Source organism: Jaculus jaculus, chromosome 1 (genome assembly GCF_020740685.1).
Source record: "Jaculus jaculus isolate mJacJac1 chromosome 1, mJacJac1.mat.Y.cur, whole genome shotgun sequence".
Lineage (NCBI taxonomy): Eukaryota > Metazoa > Chordata > Mammalia > Rodentia > Dipodidae > Jaculus > Jaculus jaculus.
Window position 1 is genome coordinate 175663893 of NC_059102.1, and position 19993 is coordinate 175683885.

The following is a 19993-nucleotide window of genomic DNA, read 5'->3' on the forward strand; positions in this document are numbered from 1 at the left end:
TGCACCAGTTTTCTATCACTTATTCTGGTGTTCTCTTCATCTTTTCACACTATTATTGAAACTTCCCATTTAACTCCAAGATAGTTGTCATTGCTAAGATACTTCTTACTCTATCTGCTTCTTTCTCTCTCTCAAATAAATAAGTAAAAAATAAATAAAATATTTTTTTACAAAAAGATTTTTCAAATGCACCTTAGCCAAAAAATTATGACCAGTTATATTTTTTCCTACCTTACCAAACCTGGGCACAACTCTTAAGTCCTAAAAGTAAAATGTAAGTCAGCCATCAACCAAGCGATCCCATTCTGTGCCTCTGGGGCTCTCTGGACTGTCATTAAGAACTTAGTTCATTCTCACAGTGTAATATTATTCTAAAATGTTTTCAATTTAGAAGTATTTGGAGTGATAGCCTTCAGTTTTTTTCACTTTAAAAATAAAAATATTGCCTGGCATGGTGGCACACACCTTTAATCCCAGCACTTGGGGAGGCAGAGGTAGGAGGATCTCCATGAGTTCAAGGCCATCCTGAGACTACAGTGTGAATTCCAGGTCAGCCTGAGCTACAGTGAGACCCTACCTTGTAAAACCAATAAAATAAAATAAAATAAAATAAAATAAAATAAAATAAAGACACTTATAGGTTATCATTATATCAGTTTTCAGATCACAAATAAGTCTTCAAGAATGTTGACCAGAAAATATCACAATCTCAGATGATCGTCACAGGTGACAGGCTAATCTCTATACTTGATACTCTGTTCTTACCTAACCACTCACATGTGTTAGAATAGTGCTCCTCAACCATTTTAATATCATCATCTCCAGCTCTGACAGAAGTTTTAGATGTTTTGTTCCCTTAATCATCCTCCCTCTGAAGTACTACAATATGCGGCTACATGTTTATATACGTGACATGTGTCTATGCTTTAACTATATAACCATTAAGACAATTATATCTCTTAAGATGCCAAGAGAGGCTAAATGATATGACACGTTGCTTGACCTGATTGAGTCTCTTTTTCTTGTATAAAATGGCATGTAGGCTTATTTATTAATACCTGTTTCTGCATTGAGAATTTAAAAAGAATCAGGGAGATGGCTGAGTGAGTAAAACACTTGTTACACAACATTGAAGCCCTGAATGCAGATCCCCAGAGCCCACATAAAGTGGGAAATGATAGCATAATTGTTTGTAATCCTGGTACCTCTATGATGAGGCACAGACAGGAGAATATCCAGAAGCCTGCAGGCCAGCTAGCCTGATATATGCAACAGAAAACAGAGACTCTGTCTCAAAACAAGGTAGAAAGTAAAGACTGACACCCAAAGTTGTCTTCTGATCTCCACACATGTGTGGTGGCACAAACATGCAAATGTACACTCACACAAATGTGCAAGCACATACACACACATGGCAAAAAGAGGAGCTAAAATAAGTGAACAAACTATGAATATGCCCCATAGTTGTCCTTAAAAACCATTTACTGGGGCACAAGAGATGGCTAAGTGGTTAAGGCTCTTGCCTGCGAAGTCTAAGGACCATGTTCAACTCTCCAGATCGCACATAAGTCAGACACACAAAGGTGAGGCAAGCACAAGGTCACACATGCCCACTAGGCGGCGCAAGCATCTGGAGTTTGATTTCACTGGCTGAGTCCCTGGCATGCCAATTCTCTCCCTTTTTCTCTCTAAAAAATAAAACAAATAAATAAATAAGTAAAAATACTTTGCTCGCTCCCTCACTTAAATAATATCCACTAAGTTTAATAAATGTGTAGGCAAAACTATAAGTATCTTTTTATTTATTTATTTTGTTTTGGATTTTCAAGGTAGGGTCCCACTCTAGCCCAAGCTGACCTAGAACTCACTATGGAGTCTCAGGGTGGCCTTGAACTCACTGTGATCTTCCTACCTCTGCCTCCCAAGTGCTGGGATTAAAGGCGTGTGCCACCACACCCGGCTACTATAAGTATCTTTATATATTGAATTTCAATATCTTATGAATTTTTGAAAAAATGTTAATGCTATTTTTATATACAGTACATGTTTACTGTATGCATGGCATGTGTATATGCATAACATATGAACACATGTGTGCAGATTCATGTACCTTATACACATACATGTGGAAACTAGAGGAGAGCATCTGGTTTTCTCCTTTATCAATCTTCCACATTGTTTGTTCATTGAACCTGGAGTTACCATTTTTGGTCAGACTGACCAGAGAGCCCCAGCAATTCTGTCTTCATGCTCAAGAGGACTTGGGTCATAGGTGCATGTGGCCATGCCCATCATTTTGTGTGGGTGCAAAAGATCAAACTCAGACTGTCATGCTCAGTGAGTCCTCCTATTTGCCGAGCCACCTTCCCAGCCCATGTTAATGTTACTTGTAAGCAAGCACTGGAAACAATCTGATGATGACAGCAGTCTTAATGAGAAGTTCCAGATGATGTATACTAAGGAACAGCTTAGCCTTCCTGAAAATTGCTTCCAAGCAGCAGGATGCTGTCTATGGGGATTGTCTGGCTTGTGCATCTCTTCTCTATTGGCTTTCTCTCTATTTAAAAAATATTTGTTTATTTTTTCTAGTGGATCTTTCACCATCTACTGACCAGTTGGTGTGTCTCCTAGGACAGAAACATTGCCCTCAGTTTTGTGCTTGAAATAGCTCTGTTTGTTTTGGAGTAGAAAAGACATTTTCTAAGCTACTTTCCCTTTATTCCTGGTTCATCTACCCTCCATCTAATTGTAAGGCAAAGTAAACCATAAGTTGTTTAGTCTAGAGACTGTTAAAATGTTTGTCACCAGAAAAATGCAATTTAGTACACTAAGTGTTAATTACATCATCTTCAAAGCACACATTTTGTGGGAAAAGTTATGTTTCTTATAAATTAGTGATATACAAACACTAAGATAGAACAGGTAGTCACCCCAGAAAAGGCCTGGCATTATTTATGGTAAAAGTATCAAGAAATAACTCCAAGTGACTACTGAGTTTGATAGAGTATATTTATGAGAAGAAGCACACAGTGGAGAGCTATAGTCAGAGAAGCTTTGCTTCAGAATATGCCATGTAGTTATACAGAACCAGTTGGGGTTTTCCATGTTCACAGAGCAATTTTGCTGCTGAAATATGTTGTTCCATGTAAACAAAGGCTACAAAAATATTGACAACTTTCTCCAAGGGCAGTGAGTAATTAATATTGCATGGTAATTCTGTATCTGTAGAAATAACCATGTCAACAACTGTGGTTTAGTTGAAGAAAGTAGGTCTGATAATTTGGACCCTGATTTTAATTTTGTGGCCAAAACTCTTACAGATATGACCTGAGGGAATCAGATGAGTAATTCTCTTAGCTTCAGTCTGTTTCTGTGTAAATAGTAGACAGTGACATGGATACTACTTGTATAGCACATGCATTAAATTACCCACCTAAGATTAATGTGTGATAGAGAATATGTGTTTACTGCATTTCTCAATCATACATATGTAGCAATTGTTGTAGAAATATTATATACCTTTTTCTTAAGATCAAATTAAAGAATATATCCCCTTATTCCTGCAAATGGTTTTTCAAGTATTGTCCAGGTATAGTGTGGGTATACATATGTTCAAGAAAAACTGTGATTCATGAGGATATTTAACAAAATATTGAGAGAATATTCACCTTTTATGCCTTATTTCCTGTTCCAGAGGAAAAAAATGAATGTGTGAGGAATTATTTTTTATCAAATTTTTTATATGTTCATGGCACTTTTCAAAAAATACCAAGTTTAAAGTCAGCAGTGCTTATTCCATTTCTTAAAGGTCTGCCTCCTACTAAATAATCTAAGCATGTCTACCTCTTTGTTGGCAATTAAAAAATGCTATAGATTTCCAAGGAGAGAAAGAGAATATGAATGCATTCACCAGGGCCTCTAGCCACTGCAAACAAACTCTAGATGCATGCACCACTTTGTGCATCTGGCTTTACATGGGTACTGGGAAATAAAACCTAGGCTGTCAGGCTTTTGAAAGCAAGCACCTTTAACAGCTGAGCCATTTACCTAGCCTCAACAAGATTTATACATGTATATAATGCATTTTGATCATAATCCCCTCAGATTAATCTCTTTTGAGTCCCCAACACCCATTTCTAAACATTACCATAAGCCATGCAAAATTTATTTAAAGTTTCTTACTCAAGGGTCTGTGGAAAAGCTAATATCACATAAGTAACATCTTATGAAGAACTCAGTATACTAACAGTGGGTCTCTGAAGAAAAACACACTGCAGAATCATGACAACTATAGATTTACAGAGTATTCTTTCCGTTGGAAATCCAGAATCTATGAATGTGAATGTTCACACTTTGGGAAAGCACATTAATAGTCATCAAAGACACACAGCAAAAGGTCTTCCTACGGTGGAGTACCTACACAATGGTAGTGTCTGGAGTTTTGTTTTTAAGGTGCAAAATCTGTTTACCCCACTCACACCTTAGCACACACATAATCCCACTTGTTACAAGTACGATCACTTCTTGTCGTTACGTACAGGCTAGGTTGTTCTCCTCTTCAACAAATTCCTCATGGCATTTTTCCCCTCTGTGTTTCTCACTGTGTAAATTAAAGGATTTAACATGGGAGTGAGGATTGCAAAGAACACAGTCACCAGCTTGTCCACGGGGTAGGTGACCATGGGGCGCATGTGAATATGCAGGGCACAAAGAAAAGAACCACCACGGTAAAGTGGGAGCCACACGTGGAGAGGGCTCTGCGCCTGCCTTCGGAGCGGTGGGATTTCAGGGAGTTGAGGATGACCAGGTAGGACATGAGCAGCAGGGAAAAGATGAGCAAGCACATGGCTCCGCTGTTGGCTGCCACCACCATTCCAAGCCTCTGGGTGTCTCTGCAGGCTAGTGTCAGCAGTGGGAAGAGATCACACATGAAGTGGTCAATGACATTGGGGCCACAGAAGGGCAGGTTGATCATGAAAAAGATCTGCATGGTGGCATGCAGCATCCCTCCAGCCCAGGCTACCGCCACCAGGATGTGACAGAGGCCTTGGTGCATGATGGTCAGGTAGTGCAGGGGCTTGCAGATGGCCACTAGCGGTCATAGGCCATGACAATGAGAAGGATGATCTCTGAACCCCCTAGGAAGTGCTCTGCAAAGAGCTGAGTCAAGCAGCCACGCAGGGAGATGGTTCTCCTCTGATAGAGCAGATCGAAGAGCATCTTAGGGGTGGTGACAGAGGTGTAGAAGGCATCTACTAAAGACAAATAAGTGAGAAAGTAGTACATGGGAGCCGACAGCACGGGGCTGAAGGAGATAGTGACCACGATGAACAGATTGGCCAGCACTGTAAACAGGAAAATGAGCAAAAAGACAATGAAGAGTATTTTCTGCAGGTGTGGATTCTGTGTGAGTCCCAAGAGAATAAATTCAGTCACGTTATAGGCAGGCATGGGCTCCATTCAGGAGGTAACACCTTCCTGGGTCCTGAGTTTCCTACAAAAGATAAATGGGCGATAGTCTGAACTTCATATTATAGAGACAGTTGCTAACTTAGGACCATTTTCCTACCACTCCTTACCCTAGTAGTTGCTTCATATATTTTTTTTTTACTTCCTCCCTGCTACTGTCTCTCAAGAGTCCTAGTACTTTATCACCTAGAGAATTCTACAGGGAAACGATTATTGCGTAATCAACTGGGAAAATACTGTGCCATATACTTGAGGCCTATATTCTCATTCTGTTCCCAGGTCCACTCAAACTTTCTGTGCCATTCTGATGCCCTATGTATCTGAATATTTCTGCTTCTGTAAACTTGCTAATTATGAGATGGTTTTTTGGTTATGAAGTGTTCACCTAGGTAAAGATAATTTCCTCTTCTAGAATTTACATGTGACCACACATGTAAATCTGTGATTAAAAAAAAATAATAATACGCATGATCAAGTTGTAGCTGTGAAGGCAGGCAGACTAGGAAAATGTCTAAACAGATGGAGAAACATCCAGGCTCCTGCCAGAACACATATCCTTTGCACATCTATTTCCTCTGCATGCCAAGTAGAGTGCTCTCACATCTGTGGTGTCTGACACATTTTAGGTGAGAAATGCTGCTGAACTCACTCACTGCTGACAGCTCCATGTCTAAGAATACACAATACCAAAGAACTCAATCACATCCATGATCTAATTAGCTCATGAAATACCTCTTACAGTGTGAAAAATATAAATAGGTTTTTTAAAAGAAGCCATACATCTAATAGCTTTGGCATATTTTATAGGGTATTAAATATTTATTGTACAAAAGTGCATTAAGATAATAAATATTGATTAATTAATAGTGTTTATTCTCCTAAATTATGTTCTCTGTATAAATTAGCATAGTCTCAGTAAATTTACAGTTTCAATAGAATGGAATAAAAAAAAAACTTCAGATAGGATTTTAAAATTTTGAAGATCAATTGAGCAAAAGAAGCCCTTACTTTGAAAAATTAAAAAATATAAATTTAACACCAAGAGCTGAAAGAAATTAACTGCTAGTAAGATAAAGTAATATATCTGTATACCCACAAATATGTAAATGTGTATGAATTATATATTCATTTGGGACACATTATTGCATATAAGTGTATGTTGTTCATGTGAAGTTAAGAAAAGTGTCTCTGTCAAAAGCCTTTAGCAGGACTGGAGGAGTGGCTTATTGGTTAAGGTGCTTGCCTGTGAAGCCAAAGCACCCAGGTTTGATTCCCCAGGACCCACGTAAGCAAGATGCACAAGAGGGCCCATGAATCTGGATTTCTTTTGCAGTGGCTAGAGGTCCTGGAGTGTCCATTCTTTTTCTTTCCCTCTTTCTCCCTCTCAAATAAATAAAATAAAATAGTAAATCCTCCTTTGACATATTATCACACAGCAGCAAATTGTCCACCCAGGAGAAGATTAATCACCCCTACTTCTTCATTTCATGTTTCTGTTATATATATTATCAAGTCCTCTCCATTTTGCCATAGCATACATTCCCTCTTGGTTAGAGGATATTGCATTAGTAGAAGGAAAACTCATCCTAATATGCATACATAAATTTCCCCATGAAATAACAAAAAAAGAGAGTAACAAAAATATATCTCACACATTAAAACTTATTTCCATTCAAAGATAAATGGACAAAAGACTTTAATTTTTAGTCAAAATGAAAATTTTAAAATCATACAACAAAGGAGACCAGCAGCTTCACTTAATCTGCGTATTCCCAGTCCACACTGATACAGATCTGGCAAGAGCACAGTGTACAGAAAGTAAAGCTGTGCACATGACTTAGAATAACTATGTCCAGCACCAGGGAATTAGGTAAGTAAATGATCACACATACCCTGGAATGATGCACAGCTCTTAAAGAGATATTTTATCCAGACAAGATAGTACACATTAAGCCAGGCATGGTGGTGCATGCCTTTAACCCCAGCACTCAGGAGGCTGATGCAGGAGGATCACAGTGAATTTGAGGCCAGCCTGAAACTACATAGTGATTTCCAGGTCAGTCTGGGATAGAGTGAGACCTTACCTCAAAGAGAGAGAGTACATATTTGTAATCCCAGCACTTGGAAAGTAGAGGTAGGAGGATCAAGTGTTCAAGTTCAGCCTCAGCTACATAGTTTAAGGCCAGTCTGGACTACATGTGTGTTGATATATTAAATCTGAAACACATAATAGATAGTATGATTCTAATTTAAATACACATCTGTATGAGGAAAAGACCCCAAACCTGGACATCGGTGGAATTACAGTAGACTCTTATTATTTAACATGGCTTCAGTCTGCCTCTTCTTCAAAGAGACTAAAGCCAATTAGTGAGGCTGTAGGGTGATTATGTGATTTTTAAGATCCATTTAATTAATTTAATTCTATAAGTAAATGATTTTCTTTAAGAAAAACTCTCACCCATCAATTTGCCTGACAAAGCTCCATGTCCAGGGCCCTGGTTATCTGTTAGTTCATCAAGAAGTAAAATTGTAAGTTGACAGCATACACTAGCTCAACTACAATCACTCATTGTTGAATTATAAATAGCACCTTTTAGATAATTCCTTTCTCTGGAGCTTTACCAAGTTCCTCTTCATGCCCTGTTTGAAGACCCACTGAACTTTCTTAGTCCTAGCTAATTAGACCTCATGAGCATTCCACTGCCATTAGGTACCATTGCCAAAAACCAATTATCTTGTCCTACTTAAAATTAGAGAACTTCCAACTTTCATATTTAATTGTTAACTTCTCCTTAAGTTCACCTAAAGACAAATCACTGTGCCAAGAAAAAGTAAAACAATCAACTACTGAAAACCTGGACATTCGATGACAAATTAACTTAGCATATTTATATGGTTATTTACTAACATACAAATAAAATATTAAATATTTAGGGAGGTAAATATCTGACTTATGAATTTTTGTTATGCTATTTGTTTCTTTACTAACACATTCTTCATGGTTATAACTTGAAAATCTAGTTTTCAAGTATACATTAAATGATAGGTATTACCCATGGAAGCACAGCAGTGTACCACACCAGATAAAACCCACAATACTTCCTCAAGCAGCTGTTTTCATACCAGTTCTGAACCTAGATTATCATGATAATATAGAAATTTGTAAATCAGGCTCAGTGTGGTAAAATGCTTTGGCAATTACATTTAATCTAACAATTTATCTATGTACTAAAAAAGAATCAAGACTTCCACTTCATGATATGGAAAGTTAGGTCAGAGAACCAAAACATCATCCATCCCAAGTAAAATAAAAGTCAAGCCTCCTGACTCATGGACCAGAGTGCTTAGCCTTCAATTACTGCTTTGTTACTAATGTGTCATGATGCTTTTATGTTGTTCTGAGTTTTTTTTAGAATCCACTAAAAGAAGCCTATACAAATATTTGAAATTATGCTTAAAATTATTTGATTTCAATTAAATTCAGTATTTGTATGTAGAACCATATTTATTCATCTATGTCCAATTTGCTTTTTTTATGAGAGAGAAGGAAGGGGTGGGAAATGGCATGCCAAGGCCTCCAGCCACTGCAATCGAATTCCAGGTAGGTGTGCCACCCTCTGCACATGTTGCACATGCGTCACCTTGTGGGTCTGGGTTAATTGGGATCTGGGTTAATTGGGATCTGGGAAGTAGAACATACGCCCTTAGGCTACACAGGCAAGAACCTGAACCTCTAAGCCATCTCTCCAGCCCCAAATATGTTTTCTAAAACAAGAAAAAGAATTAAAGAGTCTATATTGCCTTAACCCAGTCTCTGTGAGGAGCATGTGTCACTGCTAAAAAATATATATATATATATATATATATATATATATATATATATATATATATATATGAAAACTGCTATCATTTGATTAGACACTTGAAACTTGCAGTTACCAGAATATTTGTGGAAGTAGAGGATAAAGTTGAAATGAAAGTTTGAAGCTACATAAGGAACTATAATGAAAGTGTATTTTGCTGAAAATGGCTTTCAGTTCTGGGATGCAAGCAGAGCCATACTGGAGAGTGAGTGGATAGTTATAAGATTATTAAGCCTATCCAAAAATAATAACAATAAAATCCATTCATGATGGTCCACTCAGTCTTTATACAGCTTCTACTTAAGCAGCTAGAATGATTGCAGAGAGAGGTTTTAGGAAGCTCCACCCATTTCTAGTTGAGTATTCCCAAACATAGAGCTACATAAGAATTGGAGAAAAGATAGAGCTTATAGAGTTAGGTCCAAACCAATGCTAATTGTCCATGAAGGGAACTTTTCAAAAGAGAAATTCTTAGGGCTACAAAGACTATTTCCAGAGTCAAATATCAAGGAATGAGTGGGAAAAACACTAAAAACATAACAACATAACTAGTTCAACTTGAAAGGGTAAGCCAGAAATAAAAAGGGAATTAAATATGGATTAGGTCATAATTGGTAAGAAGTAATTATTAACAAGATGCATGACAAGTATGTTACCTAATACAATAAAAAACTGTTACCTTCCTAATGCTATTAAGAATAATTATAGGCCATCCACTAGCACAGGAAAACTACCAAGCTAACAAATCCTCCAAATGCAAGGCTTACATTGTACTAGCCCCATCCCAAATCCTTCCATCCCAGGAGGATGCCTCCCAAGTAATTAAGAACGGAATAAAAATTTACAGATATCAATTGACCTGTTACATGTAATCTCTCAAACCTTTCCATTGACTTCTTCTAGTGGATAGAAGCAAATATAATATTTATGGCAATAAATATGTGAACATAGACAAAATCACATACTGTATGTACCTTGTAAGTTATCTGAGAAAATCATTTCTATAAATAGAACCTGCGAAGGTCATGGAATGAGACAGTGGCACACTGAGAAAGTAACCCATGTCTTCCTGTCCTGATGCTGGTGTTCTTATTCTGCCCTGTGTTTCTACAGCCATGTTAAGTTTTATAAGAACTTTTAAATCACAGAGTCCACTGCCTTCATCAGTCAAACATACAGTAACACTGAGGTAGGAGGCTAAATCTTTCTGTCAATAATTGTGGCAGCTTGATTTAGGTGTCTACCATAAACATAGGGATTCTGAATTCTAGTCTCCCCAGCTGATACCAATTGGAAATTAAAGCCTTCTGGAGGTGGTGTATTATTGGGGGCAGGCTTATGGGTGTTATAGCCGTTTCCCCATGCCAGTGTTTGGCACACTCTCTTGTTCCTATTGCCACCTTATGTGGCCAGAAAGTGATGTCCACCTTCTGCTCATGCCATTGTTTTCCCTTGCCATCGTGGAGCTACTCCTCAAGTCTGAAGCCAAAATAAACCTCTTTTTCCCACAAGCTGCTCTTAATTGGGTCATTTCTTCCAGCTATATGAACCTGACAGCAATAATTATGGTTGCTATGAACATATCTGTTATAAACATACACATGTGAACAGTGTAATTTTTTTAAGATTCAAAAGTTGTTTAGAACAAAGTCATAACTAAAGCAAGTTGTTTAGCTGAAAATATGTTTTATTTGGCCAAAAACAGAGCAATGATTCCTGTTTGCTTTCAATTCACTTTAAAAACCAACTCCTATGGCAGTTTTCAGTAAGGACTCCAGATACAAGGAGCTCATTATACAACCAACTCTTTTTTTAAAAAAAAGAAAATGTATTGACAGCTTCCTAGTACAAAATCAAGAGAAGAAAAATACATATACTCACATGATCTCAGAACCCATGTTGTGGGCCTGGAAGAAAAAGTAAAAGAAGAGTTAGAGAGGAAAGAAAAGAAAGTACAAAGTGTTCCTTCCAAGTGGAGGGCAGGAGGGGCAAGAGCCTATGTGGGAATAGATGTCAGGGGCTCTCCCCACATCTCAACTGAGCTTGTGTGAGATGAGGGGAGACTTACCAGAACCTAGAGACTCAGGAGTGAGGAACTGGCAGCTAAGAGAGTTTGCCCTCCCCTGTTAAACATATTTACAACCTTATTGTGGTGGGCTCTACTTTCCTGCTCAAGTTGTTGAGAGTCACAGACCAGAAATGAACAAAAGACCACCTGAATAAAATTTAAAAAGGAGAGTCTTTATTCAGCCAGCCAGTGTCTGACTCTCCACAGCTGGATATTGAGGCAGAGAACAGCAACAGCCTATCTCTACATTAGGTTTTTAAAGACAAAAACCACATTCCTGCCCTTCACTCTTCAGTCTTTCTCCCCTTTCCCCTAATTAATTTGCAAGAGAGGAAAGCATGGTTACAAAAACAGAATTTGGTGGTCAATACAGAGTAAGCATCAGATAACAGCCAGAGCAAACACCAGATGCTGGTAAGCAGCATGTGTCCAGGTTGCCTTGACTTTAGGTTAAGACTAACACCAGATATCTTTATTGAACTTATGCCCTCAGGCTTTTAGCTTGTTCTGTGTTAATCTTTATTCTCTTCTAATCCTGGAGAATGTCAAGATGGCTTCCCTTAGGTGTGTTGAGGTTGTTTCAAGGTGATCCAGAGAGACAGATGAATGGACTGGACTAGAGGCTTCCAAAGGAAAAGGCTAGGCATGATACCAAGATCTAGGGGATGAACTTGACAAACCACAATGTCAGCATTAGATTTTAATTGCAGAAAGAGAGACCTCCCCTTGCCCAAGAGGAGCCCAGGTTGTTCATGGAAAAACAGATCTGTAGAAGAGATAAGAAGTCATACCATATCTTTGGTATCTAGCAAAGTGGAAAGTGCAAGGAGACATTCTGCTTTTTACTTTCAGGGGCCCAGTCACCCTATCTGCATAACAAAGCTAACTCACTCCCTTTCAACATCATCCCATTGATTTCCAGCTAGGATGTAATTTGTCCAGCATACCAACATTGTGTCCACTACCCAACATATATGTTTCTGGGTATAAGTTCATAGCAGTAATTGTCACTGTGTCACATTGCAAGTGTCAAGAAACCCTTATTTTACTTAATAGTGCACCCAAAGCATAACATTTTGTGGCAATTGATTGGTATAATTTTTTTTCATTTTATTAAAGGTGGTTGATTTAGTAATGCACTTAATCTATAAACTCAAGTTTACCATAGATATATTTGTAAAGAAAAAGTGTATGTAGAGTTTCATAATGTTATTGGTTGTAGTAATTACTATGTCCTGGAATTTATTCTACATTGATAAAGGGAACTATCATGGTAGTGAAACATAATTGAAAGGTATTCACATTCAATTATTTATTACCCATGATTGTATTCCTTTTCAATAATATTTTAATGGCATGTTTAACCTCTGCATTTCTTGCTGTGTAGATAACAGGATTTAACATTGGTGTGACAAGGGTATAGAACACTGCAATGGCTTTATCCATGGGAAAGGTGGCCACTGGTCTCAGATACATGAAAATGCAGGGCACAAAGAACAACACAACAACTGTGATGTGGGAGCCACAGGTAGAAAGGGCCTTCTTCCTTCTTGCAGAACTGCGAGTCCTCAAGGAGCAAAGGATTACTGCATAGGACATCAGCAGCATTACAAAGGTGATCACAGGGATCACCCCACCATTGACAGCGACCAGGAGACCAAGAAGGAAAGTGTCAGAGCAGCCCAGTTGAATCAGAGGAAAAATGTCACAAAAGAAATGGTCCAAGACATTGGGACCACAGAAAGAGATCCAGAAAGTAACTAGGATCTGCCCAAAAGAGTGGAGAAAACCCACTGCCCAACATACTCCAACTAGGAGGCAGCATGTGTGGTGGTTCATCCTGGTGACATAGTGCAGAGGTCTACAGATGGCCACATAGCGGTCATATGCCATGACCACTAGAAGGACAATCTCTGAAGCGCCTAAGAAATGTGTAACAAATAGTTGTATCATACAGGCATTGAATGTGATGGTCTTTGTCTCTGACAATATGTCAGCCAGCATTTTAGGAATTATGGATGAGGAATAGCAGGCATCAATCAATGACAAAAATGCTAGGAAGAAATACACTGGGGAGCTCAAAGTCTGGCTGCAGATTATAGTAACCACAATCAGCAGGTTTCCTGTGACTGTGACAATGTAGGTGATAAGCAACACCAAAAATAGCATTGTCTGTATCTGAGGCTTCTGAGTCAGTCCCAGGAGAATGAATCCAGTCACATTCATTTTGCTGTCTTTCATTTGAATGCTGATGATGAGCCCAGACAAGATGGGCTAACCTGTGAAGACAGTATTCTCAGTAGCACACTTGAACAATATATTTTGAAATTTTTAGCTAAGACAGTACATTTATAATAATATAAGGACTGGAGAGATGGCTTAGTTGTTAAGGCACTTGCCTGCAAAGCCAGAGGGCCGAGTTTCAATTCCCCAGGACCCACATAAGCCAGATTCACAAAGTGGCACATGTGTCTGGAGTTCAGTTACAGTGGCTGAAGGCCCTGGTACACCTATTCTCTTTCTCTCTATCTATCTGCCTGTTTCTCTCTGTGTGTGTATTAAATAAATAAAATTAAATTTAAAAATAATATAAACTATTTTTCATGCTATACCAGAAGAGACAAATAATTCTATTTTTTTAATTTTATAAAAAGAAATTCATATAAACCTCAACCTCTTATATGGATGCTGAAACCCACTTTCCCATGGCGTCTGACTAGTAGGTAATAAACATCATTGAAAGAGTCACAGAAATCCACATACTCTTACCCTGTGTGTTATTTCACCTTGCATGTTTCTGTTTTATTTTATTTGGGATTTCTTTCCATAAGAAATAAAATAGAAACAAACTATGCCAGCAAAGAACATTTTATGAACCTTCTACTTCAAGTTTTACCCAGAATTTATCAATATATCTATTTCCCAATCAATATTAACTAAGCTTTTGAATATGTTACATCAATTTGTCCACAGTGTATGTATTTTTGTGAGGGAGGGGGTACATCAATTTGTCCACAGTATATGTATTTTTGTGAGGGAACAGTTACTTAAATGGATGACTTTTTTTGATCACAAGCTATTTGCCTGAAGCATTAGGAGTCAGATTAATAGTAGTAAAAACCAATAGTAAAGTCTATTATCATGTCTTCACTAAGATAAAAGATGGCAAATCAAGACAGGATTATACAGTTTATGTAGTTTACCCTATGATATATATTTATGAGAACAAAATATCAAGATAATTCAAATGTAGAGTTTTAGGAAAATGATAATTTTCTCTATTGTAGTAAGAGAAGACTTTATTAAAGGGAAATATGTCTATACCTGACGAAAGTGAGGAAGGAGCTAAATGACATCTAGAATAAGTCTCCAGTCAAGAATATCAAGTGAAAAATCCTTGAGGAGGAAACAGAGTTACTACTATCCATGACTTAAAGGAGATGTGGCCAGAGTAGGGTGAACAAGGATGGGCTGATGGCAGATCTTGGAGGATTTTGTATGTAAGGAGTGTGGCATATTCTAAATGACAAGTAACATCAACAGTGATTTTACACAAAGGATGAAAGAATCTGAATTAATTGTTAATTTGACCATTGTGTATACTGTATGAGGAAAACACCATGGAGGAGTGAGATCAAAAGCAGAGATACTAGTTAATATCATGGTCAAAATCCAGATGGAAAGGAATGCTGGCTTGAGCCAGGACAGTAGCAGGCTTGTGGTTGTGCAAAATGTTATATTAGATGTAAAATGTGAACTGTGTAAAAACTACTACAGATTTTTAAGTTATAATATCCAAAGAAACTACTGTCTCTTATTGAGACAATAAATGTAAAGATATATCAGCTGTTATGAGCATGTAAGGACCAGCATATGGTCCAGGGACAGTTTAGATAAATAAGTTTGTTTTTCTTTGTGTGTGAGAGCAAAATTGCAAAGTCAACCTTTGTAAGCAAAAATCTAAGAAAAAAACTGAGTACAATGACATAGTAAGAGATTACCAGAAGGTGTGTGTGCAACCCTAGATAAGTAGTGGAAAATACAAAAAACCCAGCCGCTGAGCAGCCGCTGTCCCAGTCCTCCCGACACTATGACTGACTGAACGGCTGCTCAGCGGTCCGGACTGAGACCTCCGCGAGACGCATCACTGATCCGAATTCATCTGCCCGACACGCTGTCCGAACGACCGAGACGACTGAGACTCGCCTTGAAAACTGCAAACCGAGAGAAAGTCGGAGCACGGACCCCGCGTCGCCAGGTTGTGACGTCAGAAATCTCACAGACCGAGTCTCGCGATACTCCCAAGTGTCGCGATATCAGGTTGTATACATTTTAGACTCACTAGAAATATTGTGTTAGTAGTGATGAATATAATTTGGATATATATTATATTAGCTATAATATTAGTTGTGATAGTTTGGACTTGCTTGTGTGTGACTTTCATCCCAGTAAACTCCTTTGCGAGTACACCAGCGTCTGAGTATTATTGACCTCCATGGGCGGAATCCTCTCAACCAATCACCTTTGAGAGTGCTCGCGACAGCTGGCGTAGTCGGCAGGATCCGCCATAATTAGAAGGTCAATTTCAAATTATAGCTTCTAGAAATCCTAGCTTTGAAATTGAAACTAAGTGTATGACTAAGTGACCGACGGGTTAGTACCAACCACCACGATGCCAACTCTGTAACAGGAGGAAGAGCGGGTATTGGTGCTGGGAAAAGCCCGGCCGAGAAAACACCACCCTCCCTAAGGGTGCGGAAGTACCGGTAACTTGACGCCACGATGCCAACTCTGTAACAGGAGGAAGAGCGGGTTGATGCGCATTGGAACCGTGTCACTAAGTCAGAACTTATGTGGAAATTTCTAAGCAAAAGGATTGAAAGAAGAGCTGATTTAAAATTTGAACAGCTCATGAGACTAGAAAATCCATCGAATTTGACCTGGTATATTCGCAAACGAGAAGTTAAGTTTCTTTATTGGTTATCAGACCTATTGTGGAGATGAATTCCCTAATTAAAAAACTGAAGGGAATAAAAGTTTCTCCAGTTACAGGAGAACCTCCCTCCTCAGAAGAGGAAGACAAATGGAGAACTACTGCTGAAGCAGTACAGTCTAGGATAGGAATGGAGCCAATTAATATTGATTTGGATTTAATTAACCCAGAAAGAGTTAAACCCTTTGTGAAATCAGTTTCTAAAAAACAGGTGCCGGCAGTATTAATGAAAACTGTGCAAGATTTAGATAAGGACAGATTAATGGGCAAAAGGCTAGCCATGAATATTGTGAAGAAGCAGAAGGACCTGATCAACCCTTCTGGTGCTTCTTACTCCTTCCCGGTTACTACTACTACAAAAAGGACTCCCATAGGTAGAGCTATACAAAAATTAGCTCCCAATTGGTCTAAAGCCCCCGCCGAACCGGGAACTTGCATAGAGGAGTCCAGAACCTTTAGTCCCCAAGAATTGTCTGATTTAAGGAGGGATTATGCACAGAATGGACTAAAGGATGCCCAGTATTTAGTAAAATTATGGGAAAAGGGGGCAGACACAGTGATGCTTCATGAAACAGAAATGAGAAAAATTAGAGGTATTATTGAAAACCCCTCCATTCATGAAGCTTTAGAACATGTTTTAGAAACTTCAAAGGGTGACACCCATTCCCTGATAGACTGGCTGACTGCAGCTTGGAGATTAGCTTTCCCCTCTCTGGACTTAACTCAATTTGAAACTGCAGGAAGGTGGAATTCATATTCAGACGCAATACAAATTTGCAGAAAACTGGGAGTATTATATTATGTGTATAATCAGGTAGAGACACCACAAGCCTCACCTTTATTACCTGCTTTTAGAAGGCTCATCATTAAGGGCGCCCCACAACATCTAAAAATGAGTCTTGTAGGTAACTTACAAGGTGCAGAAACTATAGCTGATGCTATTCAGTTTTTTAAAGGATTCAGAGAACTTGAAGCAGAAAATGTAGTGTCTTTTCAAGTTAAGGCACGGACACTTCCCAGGAAGAGGTTTAATGGGAACAAGGACAGACCCAGACCTTATTTTAATATTAAAATAAGACCCTTTGGAAATAGAAATACAATGCCTATAAGGCCTAAGGGACCCACGGGCCCCTTTCGCCGTGTTTTTGGCCAAAGAAACTATCCCTTTGGTAGACCAAATTATTCCAGAACTTTTTTAGGACGACGGGGCCCGTCAGGGCCCCCGGCTGGGCGGAATACGCGCAGACAGATAACAAACCGCGCGAATCTCCTCCCCCACCCACCAAGGTTTTCCAGATAAATTTAGGAAACTATGACAACAGACCGTTTGTAAATATTCCCATAAAATTAAAAAATAAACTAATACCTACCAAGTGGCTACTAGATACCGGTAGCCAGATAAGTATAATTACTACTCATCCTAATCAAGAAAAAGCTAAAAAATATATTTCTATACAAGGAATAAATTCTCATAGAGATGCGCCAGTAATAAATGTGTGTCTACAAGTTTATGATAAGCTTATAGATATAGAAGCCGCAAGCTTAACGGCGCCCTCTAACGTTCTAGGAATTAATGAAATAAGGAAAATATTTCCAGAATTTTTAAATAATAAGGCTATTAAAAAGGTATTTGTTAATTTAGCAGAAGTAAAAATGGACCCAGTAAGATTACCAAAAATTCCCCCATCTTTTACCCCTCAATACCCTATAAAAGGAGGAATTGAGGATATTACCAATACATTGAAGGATTTGCTTAAGGAAGGCATAGTGGCACCAACTCAGAGTTTTAATTATAATTCACCCGTCTGGCCGGTAATGAAACCCAATGGTAAATGGAGATTCACAGTAGATTACAGGAAAATTAATGAGAAAAGTCCAAAAATGCCTGGCTCATTACCTGATGTAGAGGACATTTTCCTCAGGATTAGGCAAGCATCCCCTAAATGGTTGGCAACTATAGATTTATCAGACATGTTCTTTGGTATTCCCTTGCACCCAGATTCCCAAGAAATTACTACTTTCACTTGGCAGAATAAACAATATAAATTTCTGAGACTGCCACAAGGCTATCTAAACAGTCCAGTAATAGCCCATACAACCCTAACTAGCACTTTAGAGGACTTTGAGTGCCAGGGGGTGGAAATTTTAACTTACATAGACGACCTATTGATTTTAGGTCAAGATAAAGAAACAGTGGCTACTGCAGCCCAAAAATTAATCCAACACTTAAGGGATCATGGTTGGACAATTAATCCATCCAAGATCCAGGGGCCAGCAGAACAAGTTAAGTTCCTAGGAGTACACTGGACAACTAGTGGACCAAAAATTCCAGATGAAGTGATAGAAAAATTAAATGCATTAGAGAGACCACAAAATAAAACACAGGTACAGCACTTAATTGGTATGTTCGGCTATTGGCGCCAACACATACCATATCTGCAACTGATACTCCAGCCATTATATAAAATAATAAAAAAGGCTGAGGATTTTGTATGGGAAACAGCCCAAGAACAAGCAGTTACCACTATATTAGAACTAATCAAACAATACAAGGACCTTGGCTACACACAACCAGGTGATATTATTATTATTGAAATATTATTTACTTCAGGTTATGGCAATTGGAATATTTTTGCAAAAGGCAATAGATTAACACCGATTGGATTTTATTGTAAAAGGTTTCCTTGGTCTGATAATAAGTTCTCATTATTTGAAAAAACCATATGGACAACCTATGAGGCATGCAGAACTACTCATTCTCTAATTAGAGGCCATAAGGTCATTCTGAGAACGGAAATACCAATCATGGATTGGATTAAGGCACCAGAGCAAGCCTGGGCTGGACTGCCCATGGAAGGAAAGGTGCTACAATGGAAATGGTATCTAAATGACTTTGTGAAGCACAATGAAGTGTCTACACAAGGCAAGATACCCCAGAACTCAGAGAACATACTGAGAACACAACCAGCACTAGAGGAATCAGAATGGCTAATAAGTCCAAAGGTGATACCTAAAATAAAGGAACCTGGCCCAGATCGGACCATTGGTCTGTGGGGCGTTAAGGAGTTCCAACAAGGCATCCCAAATGCTTGGTTCACTGATGGATCTTCAACAACCTCTAATAACAGAGTAAACTGGAAAGCTGCCGCCTATAGGCCAAGTGATGGTATGATTATTACAGACCAAGGAACTGATAAATCTGCACAACATGCTGAAGTAATTGCAGCACTTTTAGCTGCAAGACAAACTCAAAAAGAAAATAAAAAAGAGCTAAATTTATATACAGATTCCTGGTGTGTAGCCAATGGAATTGCAGTCTGGTCAGGTAAATGGCGTAGAGCAGACTGGAAAATAAATGGCAAACCACTATGGTCAGACAAAATATGGAAAGAACTAGATAAAATCTCAGAAACAGTTAAAATTATTGTACATCATGTAGATGCTCATACAGGAAAACAAGATGAAACCCATAAGAATAATGAGGTTGTGGACAGATTAGCAGCTCTATTAACCAATATTAAAATCAAAAAACAATATAAGGTAGAGGACATTGGTCCTCTTAAAAAGAAAATTGTAACAACTTATAAAATACACAAC

General features: G+C 38.4%; 1 protein-coding gene and 1 pseudogene across 1 annotated transcript; both read right to left on the reverse strand.

Annotated features, from left to right (window-relative positions):
* Positions 1 to 4541: 4541 nt before the first annotated feature.
* Positions 4542 to 5460, reverse strand: LOC123457697 (annotated as a pseudogene).
* A 7251-nt stretch (positions 5461 to 12711) lies between these two features.
* Positions 12712 to 19139, reverse strand: LOC123456083 (olfactory receptor 140-like). Its single transcript, XM_045138820.1, has 2 exons — positions 19129 to 19139; positions 12712 to 13651 (listed from the first exon to the last, which is right to left on the reverse strand). The coding sequence occupies exons 1-2, from the start codon at positions 19137 to 19139 to the stop codon at positions 12712 to 12714; spliced, it is 951 nt and encodes a 316-aa protein (XP_044994755.1).
* Positions 19140 to 19993: the final 854 nt, after the last annotated feature.